Source organism: Cottoperca gobio, chromosome 4 (genome assembly GCF_900634415.1).
Source record: "Cottoperca gobio chromosome 4, fCotGob3.1, whole genome shotgun sequence".
NCBI classification, from domain to species: domain Eukaryota; kingdom Metazoa; phylum Chordata; class Actinopteri; order Perciformes; family Bovichtidae; genus Cottoperca; species Cottoperca gobio.
In genome coordinates this window covers 19,809,759-19,825,291 of record NC_041358.1, presented here as the reverse complement: position 1 = coordinate 19,825,291, position 15,533 = coordinate 19,809,759, and the positions used below count along the sequence as shown (strand labels likewise).

At 38.6% G+C, this 15,533-nt stretch overlaps 3 protein-coding genes and 1 long non-coding RNA gene across 4 annotated transcripts; 1 reads left to right on the top strand and 3 right to left on the bottom strand.

The window, feature by feature from the left end:
* Positions 1–49: 49 nt before the first annotated feature.
* Positions 50–2,244, top strand: LOC115006910 (guanine nucleotide-binding protein G(I)/G(S)/G(O) subunit gamma-5-like). The gene is made up of 3 exons (XM_029429536.1): positions 50–186; positions 358–513; positions 1,963–2,244. Exons 1-2 carry the CDS (start codon positions 106–108, stop codon positions 481–483), a joined length of 207 nt encoding a protein of 68 aa, XP_029285396.1. The 5' UTR covers positions 50–105; the 3' UTR covers positions 484–513; positions 1,963–2,244.
* A 373-nt stretch (positions 2,245–2,617) lies between these two features.
* On the bottom strand, positions 2,618–6,778 carry rpf1 (ribosome production factor 1 homolog). The gene is made up of 9 exons (XM_029429761.1): positions 6,435–6,778; positions 5,625–5,681; positions 5,399–5,479; positions 5,209–5,304; positions 4,612–4,765; positions 4,205–4,287; positions 3,354–3,535; positions 3,100–3,226; positions 2,618–2,867 (listed from the first exon to the last, which is right to left on the bottom strand). The coding sequence occupies exons 1-9, from the start codon at positions 6,672–6,674 to the stop codon at positions 2,826–2,828; spliced, it is 1,062 nt and encodes a 353-aa protein (XP_029285621.1). The 5' UTR covers positions 6,675–6,778; the 3' UTR covers positions 2,618–2,825.
* Positions 6,779–6,805: 27 nt separating this feature from the next.
* Positions 6,806–8,160, bottom strand: LOC115007074 (uncharacterized). The gene is made up of 3 exons (XR_003832140.1): positions 8,007–8,160; positions 7,749–7,813; positions 6,806–6,831 (listed from the first exon to the last, which is right to left on the bottom strand). It is a non-coding gene; the product is annotated as an uncharacterized LOC115007074 (long non-coding RNA).
* Positions 8,161–9,836: 1,676 nt separating this feature from the next.
* On the bottom strand, positions 9,837–14,791 carry LOC115006644 (deoxyribonuclease-2-alpha-like). The gene is given in 9 exon segments (XM_029428972.1): positions 9,837–10,177; positions 10,180–10,401; positions 10,668–10,859; positions 10,953–11,058; positions 11,060–11,112; positions 11,211–11,289; positions 11,373–11,535; positions 11,632–11,729; positions 14,737–14,791. Coding segments are annotated over 9 exon segments (1,077 nt in total). The 5' UTR covers positions 14,755–14,791; the 3' UTR covers positions 9,837–10,031.
* Between the last annotated feature and the right edge of the window lie 742 nt (positions 14,792–15,533).

Below are 15,533 nucleotides of genomic sequence, written 5' to 3'. Positions count from 1 at the left end.
AAGACGTAGTTAGCTAGCTAGCTACCAACAGCGATTTGTTTGTAAAAAATATATATATTTATATATTCGTCGCTTTTAAGACTACAAACCCTCAAAATCTTAGCAATGTCGACATCATCCAGCATCGTATCGATGAAAAAAATTGTCCAACAGTTACGGCTGGAAGCAGGCATAAACAGAGTTAAGGTAAGATCACTACGTTAACGTTACTCTTTAGGGCGTGTGTTGTTTAATTAGTTGCTAGTTTCTCTCGTTTTAACACAGATGGTGTCATTCAACGGAACTGCTTTCTATTTCAAGTTTCAGGACGGTTTGGTCACAGCAGCTAACTTTCCAGGACTCTGTTGTTTTCCACAGGTGTCCCAGGCCGCAGCGGACCTGCAGCAGTTCTGCCTTCAGAACGCCCAGCAGGACCCTCTGCTCTGCGGCATGTCGTCCAGCAACAACCCGTTCAGACCGCAGAAAGTCTGCTCCTTCCTATAGCACCGACACACAGACCGACCCTCTGCCTCTGTGAGTACCACAGCACTTACTTCTGCTTCTTAAACTCCGTTACTTTCACCGCACAGTAATAATGTCAAATCTAAAATGTCTAAAAGGGATTGCAGTTTTTTATTTTTAACATTAGCATTACATTATAGAGAGCTAATAAAATGTAAATCGGATTATTACGAACCAACCAACTTTTATTAACTTGCATGCTTTTAATGTGAGCAAGTTGATCTTATAACTGCACAGATAATGTACAAAGCACAACACATATTACAAATGATTTGCTTCAAGGAGTTCTTCCATCCCTTTGCTTTATTGTTCCTTACTAAGGACACATAGTAGATGTGCATCTGTCGAAAAGGTTACTTGTGGAATGGTTATGACAAGGAATTAAGAATGTGTAGTCCATTTAGCAAAATAAAAGTAAGTTTAAAAATAGGGTGGTAAACTCTAAAATATTTATAATGAAACTGTTGGAACCCAGATTTAGGTTTCTATCTTGTAAACCTGAAAAGGTTGCCTCTTAGGGTAGGTATAGTAAGCGTCAAGCGTACACCTTTTTCAGTCAATATTTTTTAATTTTCCCTTAAATTGAATGTTAATTATTTTTACGTGTATTCTTTTTGGAAAACTGTCAAGAAGGACCTGACTAATTTACTACTACCACCACCAGTACTCCTACCACTCTGGTTTTCAAGAGATCACAACCCAGATATCAGTTTCACACTCGTTTGCAATCACATCCACTGATTCTGACAGATCTCACTCACTTTAGCGTGAAAGCGCTTCTACAATATTTAACTTTAAAGAATCCCAAAGACAAATGCATCCATGTACAATCCTTTTTGAACAATTTAAGTTATAATACCTAAATGACTTAACTTGTCTGTGTCCACATTGGGTATAGAATCACTTAACTGATTATTTTGCCAGGATTTAAGGATGGTCATGTTTTCTATGTCTGCACCGGTCTTATCTGGAAACCTTTTAGATCTTGACTAGCGTTTAAAATAAGATTTCAACAATGCTTTGCTGCAGTTCAATATTTTTTTCTCATCAATATTTGGCCATTTTGGGATTTGAAACTCATTGTTTTTCTAGACAAAACACTCACCTAACTCTCAGATTATGGAAGACAGAAAAAACAAAACACCCCACTTGAATAAGCAGTTGGAAAAAGTCCTGTCTGGGAAGCTTAAAGTGTTTTGCTGCTGCTTGTTTATCAGTACTGGACATTGGTCTTGGATTAAAGTAAAACCTGTGCCTCCTTTCTCATGTTTACATAATTTGCATTACCTGGAGAAAAAAAAAATCTTAGGCAACTAAAACACATTCCACTGCTGTTTTTTCTGCTCATGTTAGAGGCCATAAACTCTAAACATGTTGGAACTCGGAGATGACGTGTACAGTACTGCAGTAACTTGTTAGTATAATATTAATTAGGTCCGACTGCATGTAACATTTCTGCAGGTTTTGGACGTTGTGGTGAGTTGTTGGAATTGGGCTGCAGGACCTGCGCTGTGGACTGGAATCGTCTCAGGAGCATTTCGAGGACAAGCAACTAACTTAACAGTTTTTTACTTTTGCCTTTTGTAAAATGTCATCCAGAAACATTTCCAGATGCTTATAAAAAAAGCTTAACCTACTTGCTTGGAAGTAACTAACCCATAACACACACATGTGCCTTTTTTGAATTGTACATTTTTCATGCCTGATTTTGAGAATAAATAAATGGTATTTCCACATTTTCAAGTTGCAGCAACATGTTTTATTAAAATGAGTATATACATTTAGAAATGTGTTCAATGTGACATGTTGTTTTTGAAAGCCCTGTCAATTACTAGTTTAGAGCTGCACTGTAGACACGACTTGAACAATTTCCAGACACTGTTGCATTTTATTCACGGCTCCTTGCGGGTGCACAGTACGGCTGCAGTGATGACAGGCTGTGACCAGGAAAGGCTCGCAATGACTTTCTGATTAATTTCGGGCCACATTCATAAAGCTTGGAGATACATTTGACAATACAATTTCCACATACACTCGCAGGTCAAAAATCTTCGGGATATTGGGATTAATGTGGCGTGCCAGCATGTCTCCAAACTAACGAGTGTAAAAGTCTCCTTTCCCACACTTGGTCTGCGGATGCAGCTTTATATAGGTCGTGTGAATCTACAGCGATGTGCTCTCATAAAATCCAGTCATTGTTGAACCTCAAATTAAATGTTAACAGCTCGTCCACAAAAGAATCTGGATATCCACAATAAAATTCATTTGTACAAAGCCACAAACAGCGGTAATATCTTGGATAACAAACGCCGGTAATTTTGCATTCAAAGCTGGAACTTCCGTCTGCAGGCATCCATCTCATGGCGCTGGAAACAAAGTATATATTTGTTAGCTTTACAGGAAAGGCCTGGGACATTAGTCCTATTTTAAGTCACATTAAAAAAATGTGCATAGCAATCCTTTATAAATGACAATAAATGTGGGCAAACATCAAGTGGCATGGCACAGAAAATTATTTATAAAAAGGTGTCGACTATTAATTCCACCATCAAGCTCTTCTGGCATCTCAAACAAAAGTTTAAGCACTGAGAGACTCACCTTCAGGACCCACTCGTACTCCCCAAACTTCGAGTCGAAGGTGCCTTTCTGTAGAGAGCGCAGTTTGAGGGTGAAGCGAGGTCCGAGCTCTTGAATACCAACTTTCTTCTCATTCTTAAAGATGTACCTTCAGGGATCCAAAGAATCGTTTATTAGACCATATACATGTAAGAGACAGTCTTGAACAGCTTCTGAAAAGGGAGCGTTATATTACAAGGTGCCAAATCAAATTAGAACTCTGTTAAATTACTCACCTGTGAAATCTGAAAAAGACAAAGTCTCTCTGGTTGTGGAAGGTGGCGACCTGTCGACCCACAAACTGAGGGTCCTGTGGGAAGAGGGCAGCGAACAGCCGGCCTATGCTGTGGCCAAGACGTGTGGTGAAGTTGTTGAGTATCACCTCTGGCGAGTGTTCAGTTGGATCTTTGCCTCGTCTCTGCAGAGAAAACATTAGTTATGATGAGCTTGCACAGCAAATGTTAGGAACACTGAACACTGACTTCATATGTAAAACTAGAATGACAGCCTTGCCGTTGTATATCGCCTCCAACCAGTTAAGCTGCAGTTCACATCCATGTCTGTTCAAAATGTCATCACTTCATTTTAATCTATTAGACATTTGTGTGAAAATCATCCATGAGTCCAAGTGGAAGTTTGAGCCAAATTTGAATAAATTCCCCCAATGCGTTCCTCAGATAGCCGATGGACGCCGGCGGGGAGGCATAATTATGATATATGATTATAAGACGATATGGAAAATACTGGCTAGAATGCCACACAACTAATCATCAGTGCATTCAAGCATCACTATGAGGATTGGACTTCTCGGATGCTACACGAGGTAAGACATAAGTCACACACTTTATTAATACTATTCTTACATGATGCAACACAACATGTGAACACAGAAGCAGCTTAGTAGTTCTGTGAAGCATACATTTCACTTTTGACGAGAGATGGCAGGTTCAGCCAGCTTCCCATCCCGAGAGCTAAACTAAGCTTAATTCATAATCAACATTATCTTTCTCTAAACTCAGTTTTAGAGGGATGCTATATAAAACTATTATTATTGTCAGGGAAAAGGAGTTAGAATTGATCAACTTGCCTTCATCTCCTTGCGAAGTCGAACACTGCTGATCTTGAAGTGCGCAGTCGGTCCGTCGGGAAGATGACTGAGAACCAAACCATCTTAAAGTCAGCGGTTAAGGGAGATGACATTAAAAAGGACGATGTCACCTAGTTAATGTTTGCCATAGTGGAGTCATTCCTCATATTTAGATACTTATTGCAACTTTCATATTCATCACTGAGCTTTCACTTAATAGAGGAGTCTCAGAAGTTGGTGAGATTCAAAGCTCATTCAAACTCATCAAAATTGCATGGATTTAATTGAACACTATCATTCATTCATCATCTAAATGACAGTAATGTTATAAATACTAATAACAGGGATCCGTATATAGCATCACGCATCATCCTCCCTTCTCCTGACACAGCTGCATTTGAGGATACTGGGCATTTTGCGATCCTCGTTGATGACCATGAGGTAGGTGAAGTTCCTGGCGACGCACTGAGGAATGACCCTCTTCAGGGCCAAACCTCTTCTGTAGTACACGTGGGCGTTTGGGATTACTGTGGCCAGCTGCCCACAAAACCTCACCGTCCTCTACAAGACAAACATCAGAGAGCGATCAATGTGTTGAACAGACAGTGTTTGAAAACAATTAGTAACCTACTGCTTTATGCAAAGTTATGCAAACCCTAGTTTGGTACACAGAGAAGACTGAGACAAAAACAATTATTTGGCAATCAAGAAAGGTTAAAGGTTCAATGTGTAATTCCGAGCCTCCTGCTCCAAAGAAATGTTCATTGTGTATTGCATTTACTTCTATGTAATGCCTGTCAGTCAGTCAGTGGGTAAGAATACACAAAATGAATTTAATCTAGAAAACAAACATCAGATTAAATCGATCGAGTTGCAGCCCTAATTTCCTAAAGAGCATGTTTTCTGAAAGCTGATATTAAAAAGGATGACAGATCCTGAAAACTTTGATGAAATTATGAAAAAAGTAATAGAAATGTGTATTATGGCAAGCAGCAGCCACTCACCCCTCTTGGTCTGTCTGATGTTGTGATGAGCACTTTGGGGTTTGTCAACCCGTTGAAGTACGCAGAAAATTCATCAGTTCCCTCGTCAAATGCAATCTGTACATGACGGGAAAAAACACAAATTAATACAATTTCATTACAAATATAACCTCAGATCGTTTGAACAAACTCGTGCAAACGTGCTCCACACCTCTTCATCTTCTGGGTCAACTGTTGTCTCGTCGTACACCCTCTGGTTTTCTATCGTCTTTGGGACTTCTTTCGGCGGTGCCTTCATGAGGGACAGAATAAAAGAAAAAAACAACGCTTTTAATGCAGTTACACTGCTTAATGGTCAAATGTATCTTTCTAAGAGACCGCATTATAAATGTCAGTATTTGACTGAAAACGGGACAAGACAGAGAACGAAGACTCACCTTGTCACCTAAAGCGTCCCTTTCTTTTTTCTTCTTTTTTTTCACCTGCAACTTTTCCTGAAATATGAAGACAGAAAATATATGAACACTGAAATTTTGTGCTTGAAACCTATATTTACTGTAGCGCTGAGTGTTGATTATTACTCACTCTTTTGTCAGAAAATGATCGGGATAAGCAGTGATGTATAAATTAAAAGCACTAAATACTTTCTGGGTACAGGTTAATAAGTATATGCGGAGTTGTTTACTTTATTTGTATTTAAATTGAATGCTTTGGATTATTGGGCTGCTGGTCAGACCAAGAAAGTTTGAGTGATTCAACAAGGGTTTCAATTATTACTTATTTCATTATCAATTCATCTGCAGTACAGATTACTTTCTTTAGTAATTGCTTAGCTGTGTTCTCTACAAACTGCAAATAATTGCAGAAAAAGGTCTACAGGAGTTTCCAGAACCAAAGATGACAGCATCAAATAAAGACTAGTAATAATATAGATCAATCAATAATGAAAATAATGTAGTCCTAGAATTATGCATTACATTTTACATGTTGATCATATGTATTGTCAAATAAGTACCATATTGCCCTGTGAATTGAGGTGCAGTAGATATAGAGCTTCAACTAAGGACAAACAAGTTAAACAACCCCTTAATGAACCCTTCATTAAGGATAAGGATTTATTATGGACATAAGGACATTGTATCAGACTGCATTAGTTTTAGCGAGGCGTACCTAATAAACTGGCAGCTCAGTGTGTTTACTTTCTCAATGGCAGCTCTAACTTAACTAGTATATTTATGCGTCTTTACCTTTCTTTTCTCCTGCTTGAATTTCATGAACATTTGGTGTCTTCGCTGTTTATTCTTGATATCGGACACACTGAAGGTGGGGGGGAAGGCAGAAGCTGCTGGCTCGATCTTCTCCATCTTCTCCTCCTCCTTTATCTCGACTCCATTTCCCTCTTGAATCGCACTCTTATTCTTTGGCTTCTTATTTTTCTTGTTCTTACCTTTATTGTTATTACTCACGGGAACCTCTATGATGTCCATCTTGTGTCAGACGTCTGATTTGGCTGAAAAAACAAACTCACGTGTTTGTGGTGCTGGTTTCCTGTTCGTGTGCTCGCGACTGTGAACCGGAAGTGACCGAATTATGGTGCTTGTGGATACAAATGTGGGGACACCTAGTGGTGAGGAGGAGAAAGAGCTGCAACACAGCATCAGGAAAAGGTTTGAATTTAACTAGACAGAATACATTTTTCGAGTTGTATTAAAGATTCCTCCAATAATAGGTTTTTGTCTGACATTCAAGTACGATTGCTGAAGCCCCCTGCTTATTGTAAATTCTCTTTGATGTTTGACCTTCACAGAACCGTATGCAGAGTTTGATAGTAAAAGTTTACATTCAGCTGCTGAAGGGGGAACATTTATCTGCTCTAGCCTTGAACCTGTAATAACTTATTTATGTTTGCCTCTTGGGGGCTGCTGAATCATGTTGTGAACTCAATATTGACATATTAGTCATAGTATAAATTGACTTGGCATGAATTATTTTTACATTTTTTACGACCTATTTTTAGAACTTTGAATATACGTGATAATATATATATATATATATATATATATATATATATATATATATATATATATATATATAATTTGATACTAGTGTTCAATTTTGTGTTTATTCCTATAAAGGGTGTGTGTGTGTGTGTGTGTGTGTGTGTGTGTGTGTGTTGTTTGTGTGTGTGTGTGTGTGTGTGTGTGTTGTTTGTGTGTGTGTGTGTGTGTGTGTCTGTGTGTGTGTGTGTGTGTGTGTGTGTGTGTGTGTGTGTGTGTGTGTGTGTGTGTGTGTGTGTGTGGAGATGACCTTAGAAAGGGTGAATAATTGAAGAACAGAAATTAATTCTAATCTTTTTCTAATCTTAATCTTTCAGGAAAAACACACACACACACACACACACACATACAATATATAAAGTATATGTGTATGTGTATATACTGTATATATATGGATATAACACAAGGTCTAAAAATGACCACAACAGGATATATGAAAACAGTAAATGTGCCAACAGGAAGCAGATTGTACAGTCTGGACTGGGGCTGTTAGTTGTTTCTCACCTCTTTGAAAAGCTGCTGAGTGCTTGAGCTGATGTTCACACTTGCATTTTGGAGATGCACGTTTCCTTTTGTTTACATTTGGATGAATGTTGTTGACCATGTGCAAGTTTACATCATTCATAAAACAATAAGAATAAAACATAGAATAAAGCATATTCATAATAATCAAAACAAAAATATCAATCTAATATTTTCAGTTGTGTTTTTGTCTATTATTATTTTTGCATAATTTTTTAACCCTGTAAACCTTTTACTTACATATTTCACCATCTCCATTTGTCCTGCTCTTCCTGTGAGATCTTCACAGTGAGCTCTGCATAACCTTTCACAAGAAGTTGCTTCGGTCTCATCTCAATGTTAAAACTAAAACCCCCACCTCTCACACTTAGTCCTCTTCCTTGTTACTCGCTCACTAACTTCTCTTTACTGTAAATGATTCATTGATTGTGTGCGTGACACTGTAATGTTGACTTGCTTGGTAAAAGCTGTGGCTAACATATAGCCTAATTTCCCCTTCTTTTGCAAAGTAGAACTCAGTTAACAAGGAGACGATAGACACAGGAATGATTTACTGTTCTTCTTGTAGCTTCGTCTTTTTCCTAAAAATTCCATCATTTGCAAGGAATGGAAACAATATAGATATATTCTTTAATTGTAGTGTTGCTGTTAACCATTGTATTTGTCTGAATTGCTGCTCTGATCTGGTACTCTCAGGACATTAGAATAATGAAAACATAGCATATCCCTGAAATGACACATCCAGAAACAAAAGAATAATCAAAGTTCTTGTTTCTGGCCTACAAAAAAAATGTTTGCTATCTTTGACTCTGCTGGTCAAAACAGGTTAGCACACAATAGCCACAATGTGTATAACAATTGTATCCTGACCTAGAGAACATGATATAACAATACATTCACTTTCAACACTACCAAAGCACAATATTAGCTGACATGAGGGTCTGAAGGTGGGACCTGCTTTAATACCTGAACTTGAGGCCTTGTCTTGAAGAGGGTCTTCATGTCAAAATCTAGTTTAAAGACCTTAATCCATTTAATTTTGTGCATATTTGATACATATTCCTACTAAATTAATGTGTTAATGTGCAGACAGATAGTATCCCAACAGTGACAGGCTGTACACATTGCAAAGAGAGAGTTTGAGGATGTTGGAGCAGCTAATTTTTGCCCAGGGGCCCAAAAGCAGTTTAATTTGTCTGACAGAGGAATAATCACCCATTAACAGAAAAACACCTGCGGCAACATAGAATTTGTAATTTAATATTGATCAAAATCATTTATTTGAATGTACTTCATCTAGAGTAATTGTATCCTTATCGTATAGAAGTTAATAAGGTATGGTTTAGAAAATACAAAAACATTGCAGTTTTTCATTGATTAAAATACATAATACAGAACAAAGAGTCAGGGATTCATTTACACCAAAACATGGGGTTTAATAGTTCTTAAATGTCAAGCATGCACCAATTTTAAGTCTGGATATGTAATTGTGTAGTTAATGTTATCATCAAATCAAATCAAATGTATTTGTATAGCCCAATATCACAAATTATACATTTGTCTCAGTGTGCTTTACAGACTGTACAGGTTACGACCCTCTCTGTCCTTAGACCCTCGCATCGCACAAGGAAAGACTTCCTAACAGAAACCCCATAATTAAAGGGGGAAAAATGGAAGAAACCTCAGGGAGAGCACTGAGGAGGGATCCCTCTCCCAGGACGGACAGACGTGCAATAGATGTCGTGTGTACAGGATAAACAACATAGTACAAATACAACATTTGACAGAAATTATGTTGTGTTGAAAAAGAGAAAGTTTGGATGAATCCAGGAAAATGTCAAAAAGGCTTCCCGGTGTCAGCAGGACCAGGGCAGCAGGCGCAGCCACGATTCCTGATCCTGACGTAAACTTTATCAGTGGCAACCTGCCACATGAGAGACAGACACTCCGGGGATGATGCCCCGTATGGTGAGTTAGTAACATACATTTACATAAATGCATACAGATAGAGAGGGAGAAGAAGAGAGAGGGAGGGGAGGAGAGAGGAAGAGAAGGAAGAGAGCAGGGAGGTGTCCCCCGGCAGTCTAAGCCTATAGCAGCATAACTAGGGGCTGATCCAGGGCAAACCTGAGCCAGCCCTAACTATAAGCTTTATCAAAAAGGAAAGTCTTTAGCCTACTCTTAAATGTTATAAGTGACATCCGGCTTCAGTTTTGTCTCTTAGTTTTTGGTGGTGCAGCTACACTTCCATATAGGGTTGTGCCTTTAAAGCTCTCTGTGTTGAGCATCAGAATGTGGAAGTTCAGGTGGACATGGTTCATGCTCTTCGATCATGGTACTGAAGGCTCTTGCAACTACATGGTTTCTAATACATATTGCTCCTCCACCTCTTTTCATCTGACTCTCTTCCTGTTCATATCAGCTATGCAGGTCCAGTCACCACCAGGAGTCACACACCACTTGGAATGATCCCGATTATATTTGAAGGGCACCTTATTCGGGAGCCTAACTTGCTTTACATTATACACATTATAAGGGATGTCGGCGCTGCAGTTAGAATGCAGAGCTGAATCTTCCCAGCTCATGACATACAGATCCTGCTTCATAGAGTTCACAATAAGTCCAGAGTACAGATCTACAAAAGAATGGAAAACAAAACACAACACTGTTATCTATGAAAATTAAGAGTAACCCCTGTACAAATAAAAACATGTAGAAATACAATTTATACATGCATAACGAAAATAAAAATGCAAACAAAACAAAAAGGCAGTGATGCAGTAGACGGCACATTTAGTTGTTTTCAGTAGACAACAGGACACACAGTGTTACTGCAAGAAGACATGTAAATGGATCCAAATTTTGCTTTGTTAAAAAACTTGATTGATTGCAAACTCTCACCATCAGCAAAACGTGTGTATTTTGCAAAGCTGGAAAAAGAACGTCCTCTCAATGAGATCAGATTCTTTACACGAGAAAAGGGTTTCTTCTTTGGATAGCAACTCCGCTGTGTAACACATCGGAGCTCATTGTGAAAGGTTGTCGAGACGTCAGAGTCATATGAATAAGGATGGATGTACTTGAGCTGCAATCCTGAGAATTCAAATTGAAGTTTTTACTGCACTGTTATTTCTTTTGGAAAATAACTTCATTAACAAGCCAGGAATGTAACAGGCATTAACCTACCTATTTCTTTGAATTGACCATAGGAGTAAGTCACACACATAAATGTTTGTGCATTAGTGATTGCGTTGCCTGGCCAGAATACTTTACTGCGATATGTTGGAAATCTGTGGTGCACTGTGTGAGAGCCAAACTCCTGTTCGTTTGTTCAACATCACAACTCCTTTAGGAAGCAAAGCAGAAGAACAGAAACATAGATTTGTTAAATTATGATATCTTTGACGTTAAACACAAAAAAAGAGGAACATTGCTTGCACTGACCTTTACTGTGGCCATATGATGAACTAGCAGATTTAGCTGTAGGTTTATCATTATAGAGTATGTATCCAAAATGTTCCGTCTACAACAAAACAACAGGAAAGTGAATCATGATGCAGATTAAACGCTGCTGAGCAAGAGAAACACATGTGTTATATATGGAACCTTTCTGTCGTAGTAATCAAAGAGAGGTTTCAGGGTGTTTGCCAGAGTGCCAGAAGTACTGTTGATTGTTTTTTCGCTGAGTATCCATCCGTTGGTGCGCTCATCCATATACAGATACGACAAACCGCCACCTCTCACATTGGACAACTTGTATAGAATATACCTAATGATACAGAGATAAACATATTCTATTACATACTCGGCTGATACTGAGAACAAGTGATATATTTAATTGCCACAAATCAAAACTTCTACTAACCAGTCCACCTCGTGTCCCTCGTCATCCCTGCATTTTACATCTGAATCATACTCTTGAAAACGGGTTCCAAGAGTGAACATCAACGCCATCATTATTCTCTGAAACATTCAAACATACTCATGAAGCAGTCACGTTTACACAGATTAATCCCCAGATGATTTAATATACGTCAAATTCTTCTTGTATTTAATTTGGACAATAGATGGACAGAAACATCCTGTGTAGGGTTTAATTTGATGTATGATAAATACAAAGTGCCACTCTAAAAATCTTATTGAACTTAAATTTGATTATCTACATAAATATCCAGAGCTTTCAACCTCGTATCCTTGAGCGGCGACAGGAGTTAGGAGTTAGATGTCAGCCGTCATGAGTCGACCAAAATTCAAAACTTCACATGATGAAGCTTCACAGCCTTCGTCAGCAAATGGAGTTTGCTGACGAAGGCTGTGAGGTGTTGCTACAAGCTCCAGAAATAGCTAGTAATTGATCCTTGAGGGTTTTTTTTCAAACTACTGTTCTTAAAAGGTAAATAATTAACTTTGGCTTTCACATGACACAACTGTAACACAGTTTCCGTCTGTATTACAGTTGTGTAAAGCGTATTTACCAGTTTTGCCAAATTGCTAAATTAAAATGGCATCATATCATTGAGCGTTGCAGTACGAGTCAGTAAGGTGTAAGCAACCCGAAGCCCACAGATCAGACTCAGAGCTTCATGCCATATATAAGTCTCTGAACTCTCCTGGAGGAATGAACATTCTTCAAAAAGATATTTCCTCATTTGGTGTTATGATGATGATGGTGGTGGAGGTTTGTTAAACATCTGAATAACAGATTTTCTTTTTTAATGAACTTTGTAACTTTATTTTCAAATGCTGAATTATAATTATGGCACTTTACAAGTAAGGCAGTGAAAGCAAATGTATCTGTCCACGCAGAATTAAACTCTCTATTTTCCTTCGAGACTTTTATTTTTTTGGTGTTATCCATGGTTAGCATACTGAGTCAGGCGGTGGTCTGTAACTCAAGAAAAGCAACCTTTAGGGAAAGGCGTAGACCAGGGGTGTCAAAGTCAAATGGACGGAGGGCCAAATAAAAAATTTAGCTACAAGCCGAGGGCCGGACTGTTCGAATGTTCATTGAAAAATTTTTAAATGACGCATATAGTCTAGTGAACCTAATTGAACCTACTGAAAACCTAACAAATATATTCCAATATGATCAGATAAATAAAGCAATATTTTCTTATGGCTCTGTCAGTAATCTTTAATTTTCAACAGACACAAAAGACAAATTTCCTTTATATAAAAATCCCCATAACATGAACATTAAATGAAAGAAACCGGTATTCAAGGCACCATCAGTAGCCTATATTTTCTATTTTAGCAAAAGTGGGCTAAATTTACTTCAAAGAAAAAAACAATAATAGCAATTTTCTATCATCCACTCAACTGAAATATTTTTAAAATATAATTGGATTGAAATACAATAAAATAAAGTGCAAAAATCTATTAATCAAAAACAACACTTTGTTTAAGGAGAAGTAACATGCAGTGAAAACAAATATTAAACTTTAACTTTTAAACTTGAACTGAGTAAAAACTCTAAATATGTGATTGCACAGTAATGTTCACTTGTTTGAGGTTGAGGGTGATACTTGGTGGTGTCCCATCTTTTCCACAAGTTCATCAATGTTCGGGGTAAGGCTCTGAGCTGAGGAAATCCTCAGAATTGAGTGGAGGTGTTCAGCAGTAAGTCGACTTCTGTGTGATGTTTTGTTCAGGTTCATCAAAGAAAACAGTTGTTCACACAGGTATGTGCTGCCAAACATAGACAACGTTTGAGCAGCCTGGATGCGCAGCTGGGGCATTGTGTCGGGGAGGAAACGGGCGAACTCCGCAGCACCCACTGCCGCATATTTTGCCCTCAGTGCATCATTGCATTGGAGGTCAATCAACTCCATTTGGAGGTTTGGTGGTGAGCTTTCCACGTCAACAGCAAATGGGTTACCGAGCAGTTCCAACCTGCTTTTTTGTGCTTCAAAGTCAGCAAATCGGCGTCGAAAGTCAGCGGCAAGCATACCTATTTTATCAGCCAACTGTGCGCTCATATTCTTGTTTTTGTCCGCGTGTTTCGTTTCATAATGTCGTCTCAGATTATACTCTTTCAGTACCGCCACACTTTCTCCACACAGAAGACACACAGGTTTTCCAGCTACCTCCGTGAACATATACTCCGACTCCCACCTTGTTTGAAACCCCCGGTTCTCAGTGTCCACCTTCCGTTTTGCCATTTTTGATGGGTATCTGAAAGTTAATTTTACTGTGATGCTGACGACTGCTGTGCCAATAAATATTGAAATGAAGCAGCCTACTGCTCGGTGCGTCACCGTTGCATTGTGGGAAATGTAGTATTGGTGCGTGTAAAAGATCTGCGGGCTGCGGGCCGGTTCTAATAATAAATCAAGATCATCCCAGGGGCCGTAAAAAACCTTCTCGCGGGCCGGATGTGGCCCGCGGGCCTTGACTCTGACATATGTGGCGTAGACGCAGGAGAAGATGACGCATTTTGACGAAAAATAAAAACTTTTTTTTATTTCAGTGTCACAATATCACCTCGAACTGCAAGATAAGAGGTGTTCCCTTTGAAATATTGTCCACTGTGCAACCAAAAATACAATAAAATAAATATTTAGTTCCATGTTTTTCTTTGTCAAAGCTACAGGGAGCCACTACAGAGGGGTTAAAGAGCCGCATGTGGCTCCTGAGCCGCAGGTTGCAGACCCCTGCAATAGAGCAACACATCCAGTTATATTTTCAAGACAAGTCAAAACAACAGTTACCATTTGAATATTAATGGACTCCTCTAAGCAAATATGTTTACAATCCTTACACTGTAACAAAGTGTAAACACCAGCTCTTTGATTATTTCCATGTTCTGATACTTTGCACTTCTCCTGGAGGTCAGCATACTCAGAGGTAACTTTATATTTAAACTTTTTATTCCACGTTATTGTTACATCACTAAGAATACATCTAAAACATGTAAAGCTCATCACATGTTTTCAACTACAATCATTAAACATGTAAACAATTTACTTACATATCTAGGCAACGTCATCTTTCTTCACAGTCACTTGTGCATCTGCAAAGCTCCTATGGTGATATTGAAACTTACACCCACACCTCTCATATGTCATCTGCTTTCTTGTTCCTGCTTCAAACCAAACATTGTAGAGGATTCGTTGATTGTGTGCCACACATGAATGTTGATCTGCCTGTTATAATCTGCGTACAGCCTCAGGGTTTATCTGCCTTTTGAGTACAGTAGGACCCAGTTTAACTGGCTTTTTCTTTTATAAAGATGATGTTCAAACTGAACACTTGTATCATAGTCCAAGCATAACACCTTTGATCAAGGTTCTACATCCACAAATACTCATCTACAGTATGGAAGCTTTTTATTGTATTTAAAGTGTCCATTAATAATGAAAATAAAACGTGACAAAAGGTTTGAAGCTGCACCCATCTGGCACTTCCAGTTAAAAGCAGACTAGCTCACACATTCTCACTGAAATGACTGAAAACTAAAAGACAACTTGATTGCATTGCTTGTTGATGGATGGTACTGTCTGCCTTTCACCACTGCAGGAATTCTGAGGCACTGAGCTACTCAGCTGATTTAGTTTTGCATAAGACTGTCTGACTTTAAATCCTCCATTGGTCAGGTAAACCCAATTTCATAAGAATCATAAGGAGTGTGAAACAGTTGGAGACTGTGAAGGAGAGCCACCAGTGCTGCCGCACAGTGAGACATGGTGGGAACAGCACAGAGCCAGTGGGAACGTCTCCTTCAGCGGTGCTGAACCAGGAAGCAGTAGATGTACAATATAAAAATCA

What these genes read in the sequence shown, in the direction of transcription:
- LOC115006910 (XM_029429536.1), top strand. Translation starts at nt 106, where the DNA reads ATGTCGACATCATCCAGCATCGTATCGATGAAAAAAATTGTCCAACAG. An exon ending in CAGGCATAAACAGAGTTAAG is followed by an intron (nt 187 to 357) that starts GTAAGATCACTA and finishes TGTTTTCCACAG; the next exon opens with GTGTCCCAGGCCGCAGCGGA.
- rpf1 (XM_029429761.1), bottom strand. Translation starts at nt 6,674, where the DNA reads ATGGACATCATAGAGGTTCCCGTGAGTAATAACAATAAAGGTAAGAAC. An exon ending in TCAAGCAGGAGAAAAGAAAG is followed by an intron (nt 5,682 to 6,434) that starts GTAAAGACGCAT and finishes TTCATATTTCAG; the next exon opens with GAAAAGTTGCAGGTGAAAAA. An exon ending in GTCTTTTTCAGATTTCACAG is followed by an intron (nt 3,227 to 3,353) that starts GTGAGTAATTTA and finishes GGATCCCTGAAG; the next exon opens with GTACATCTTTAAGAATGAGA.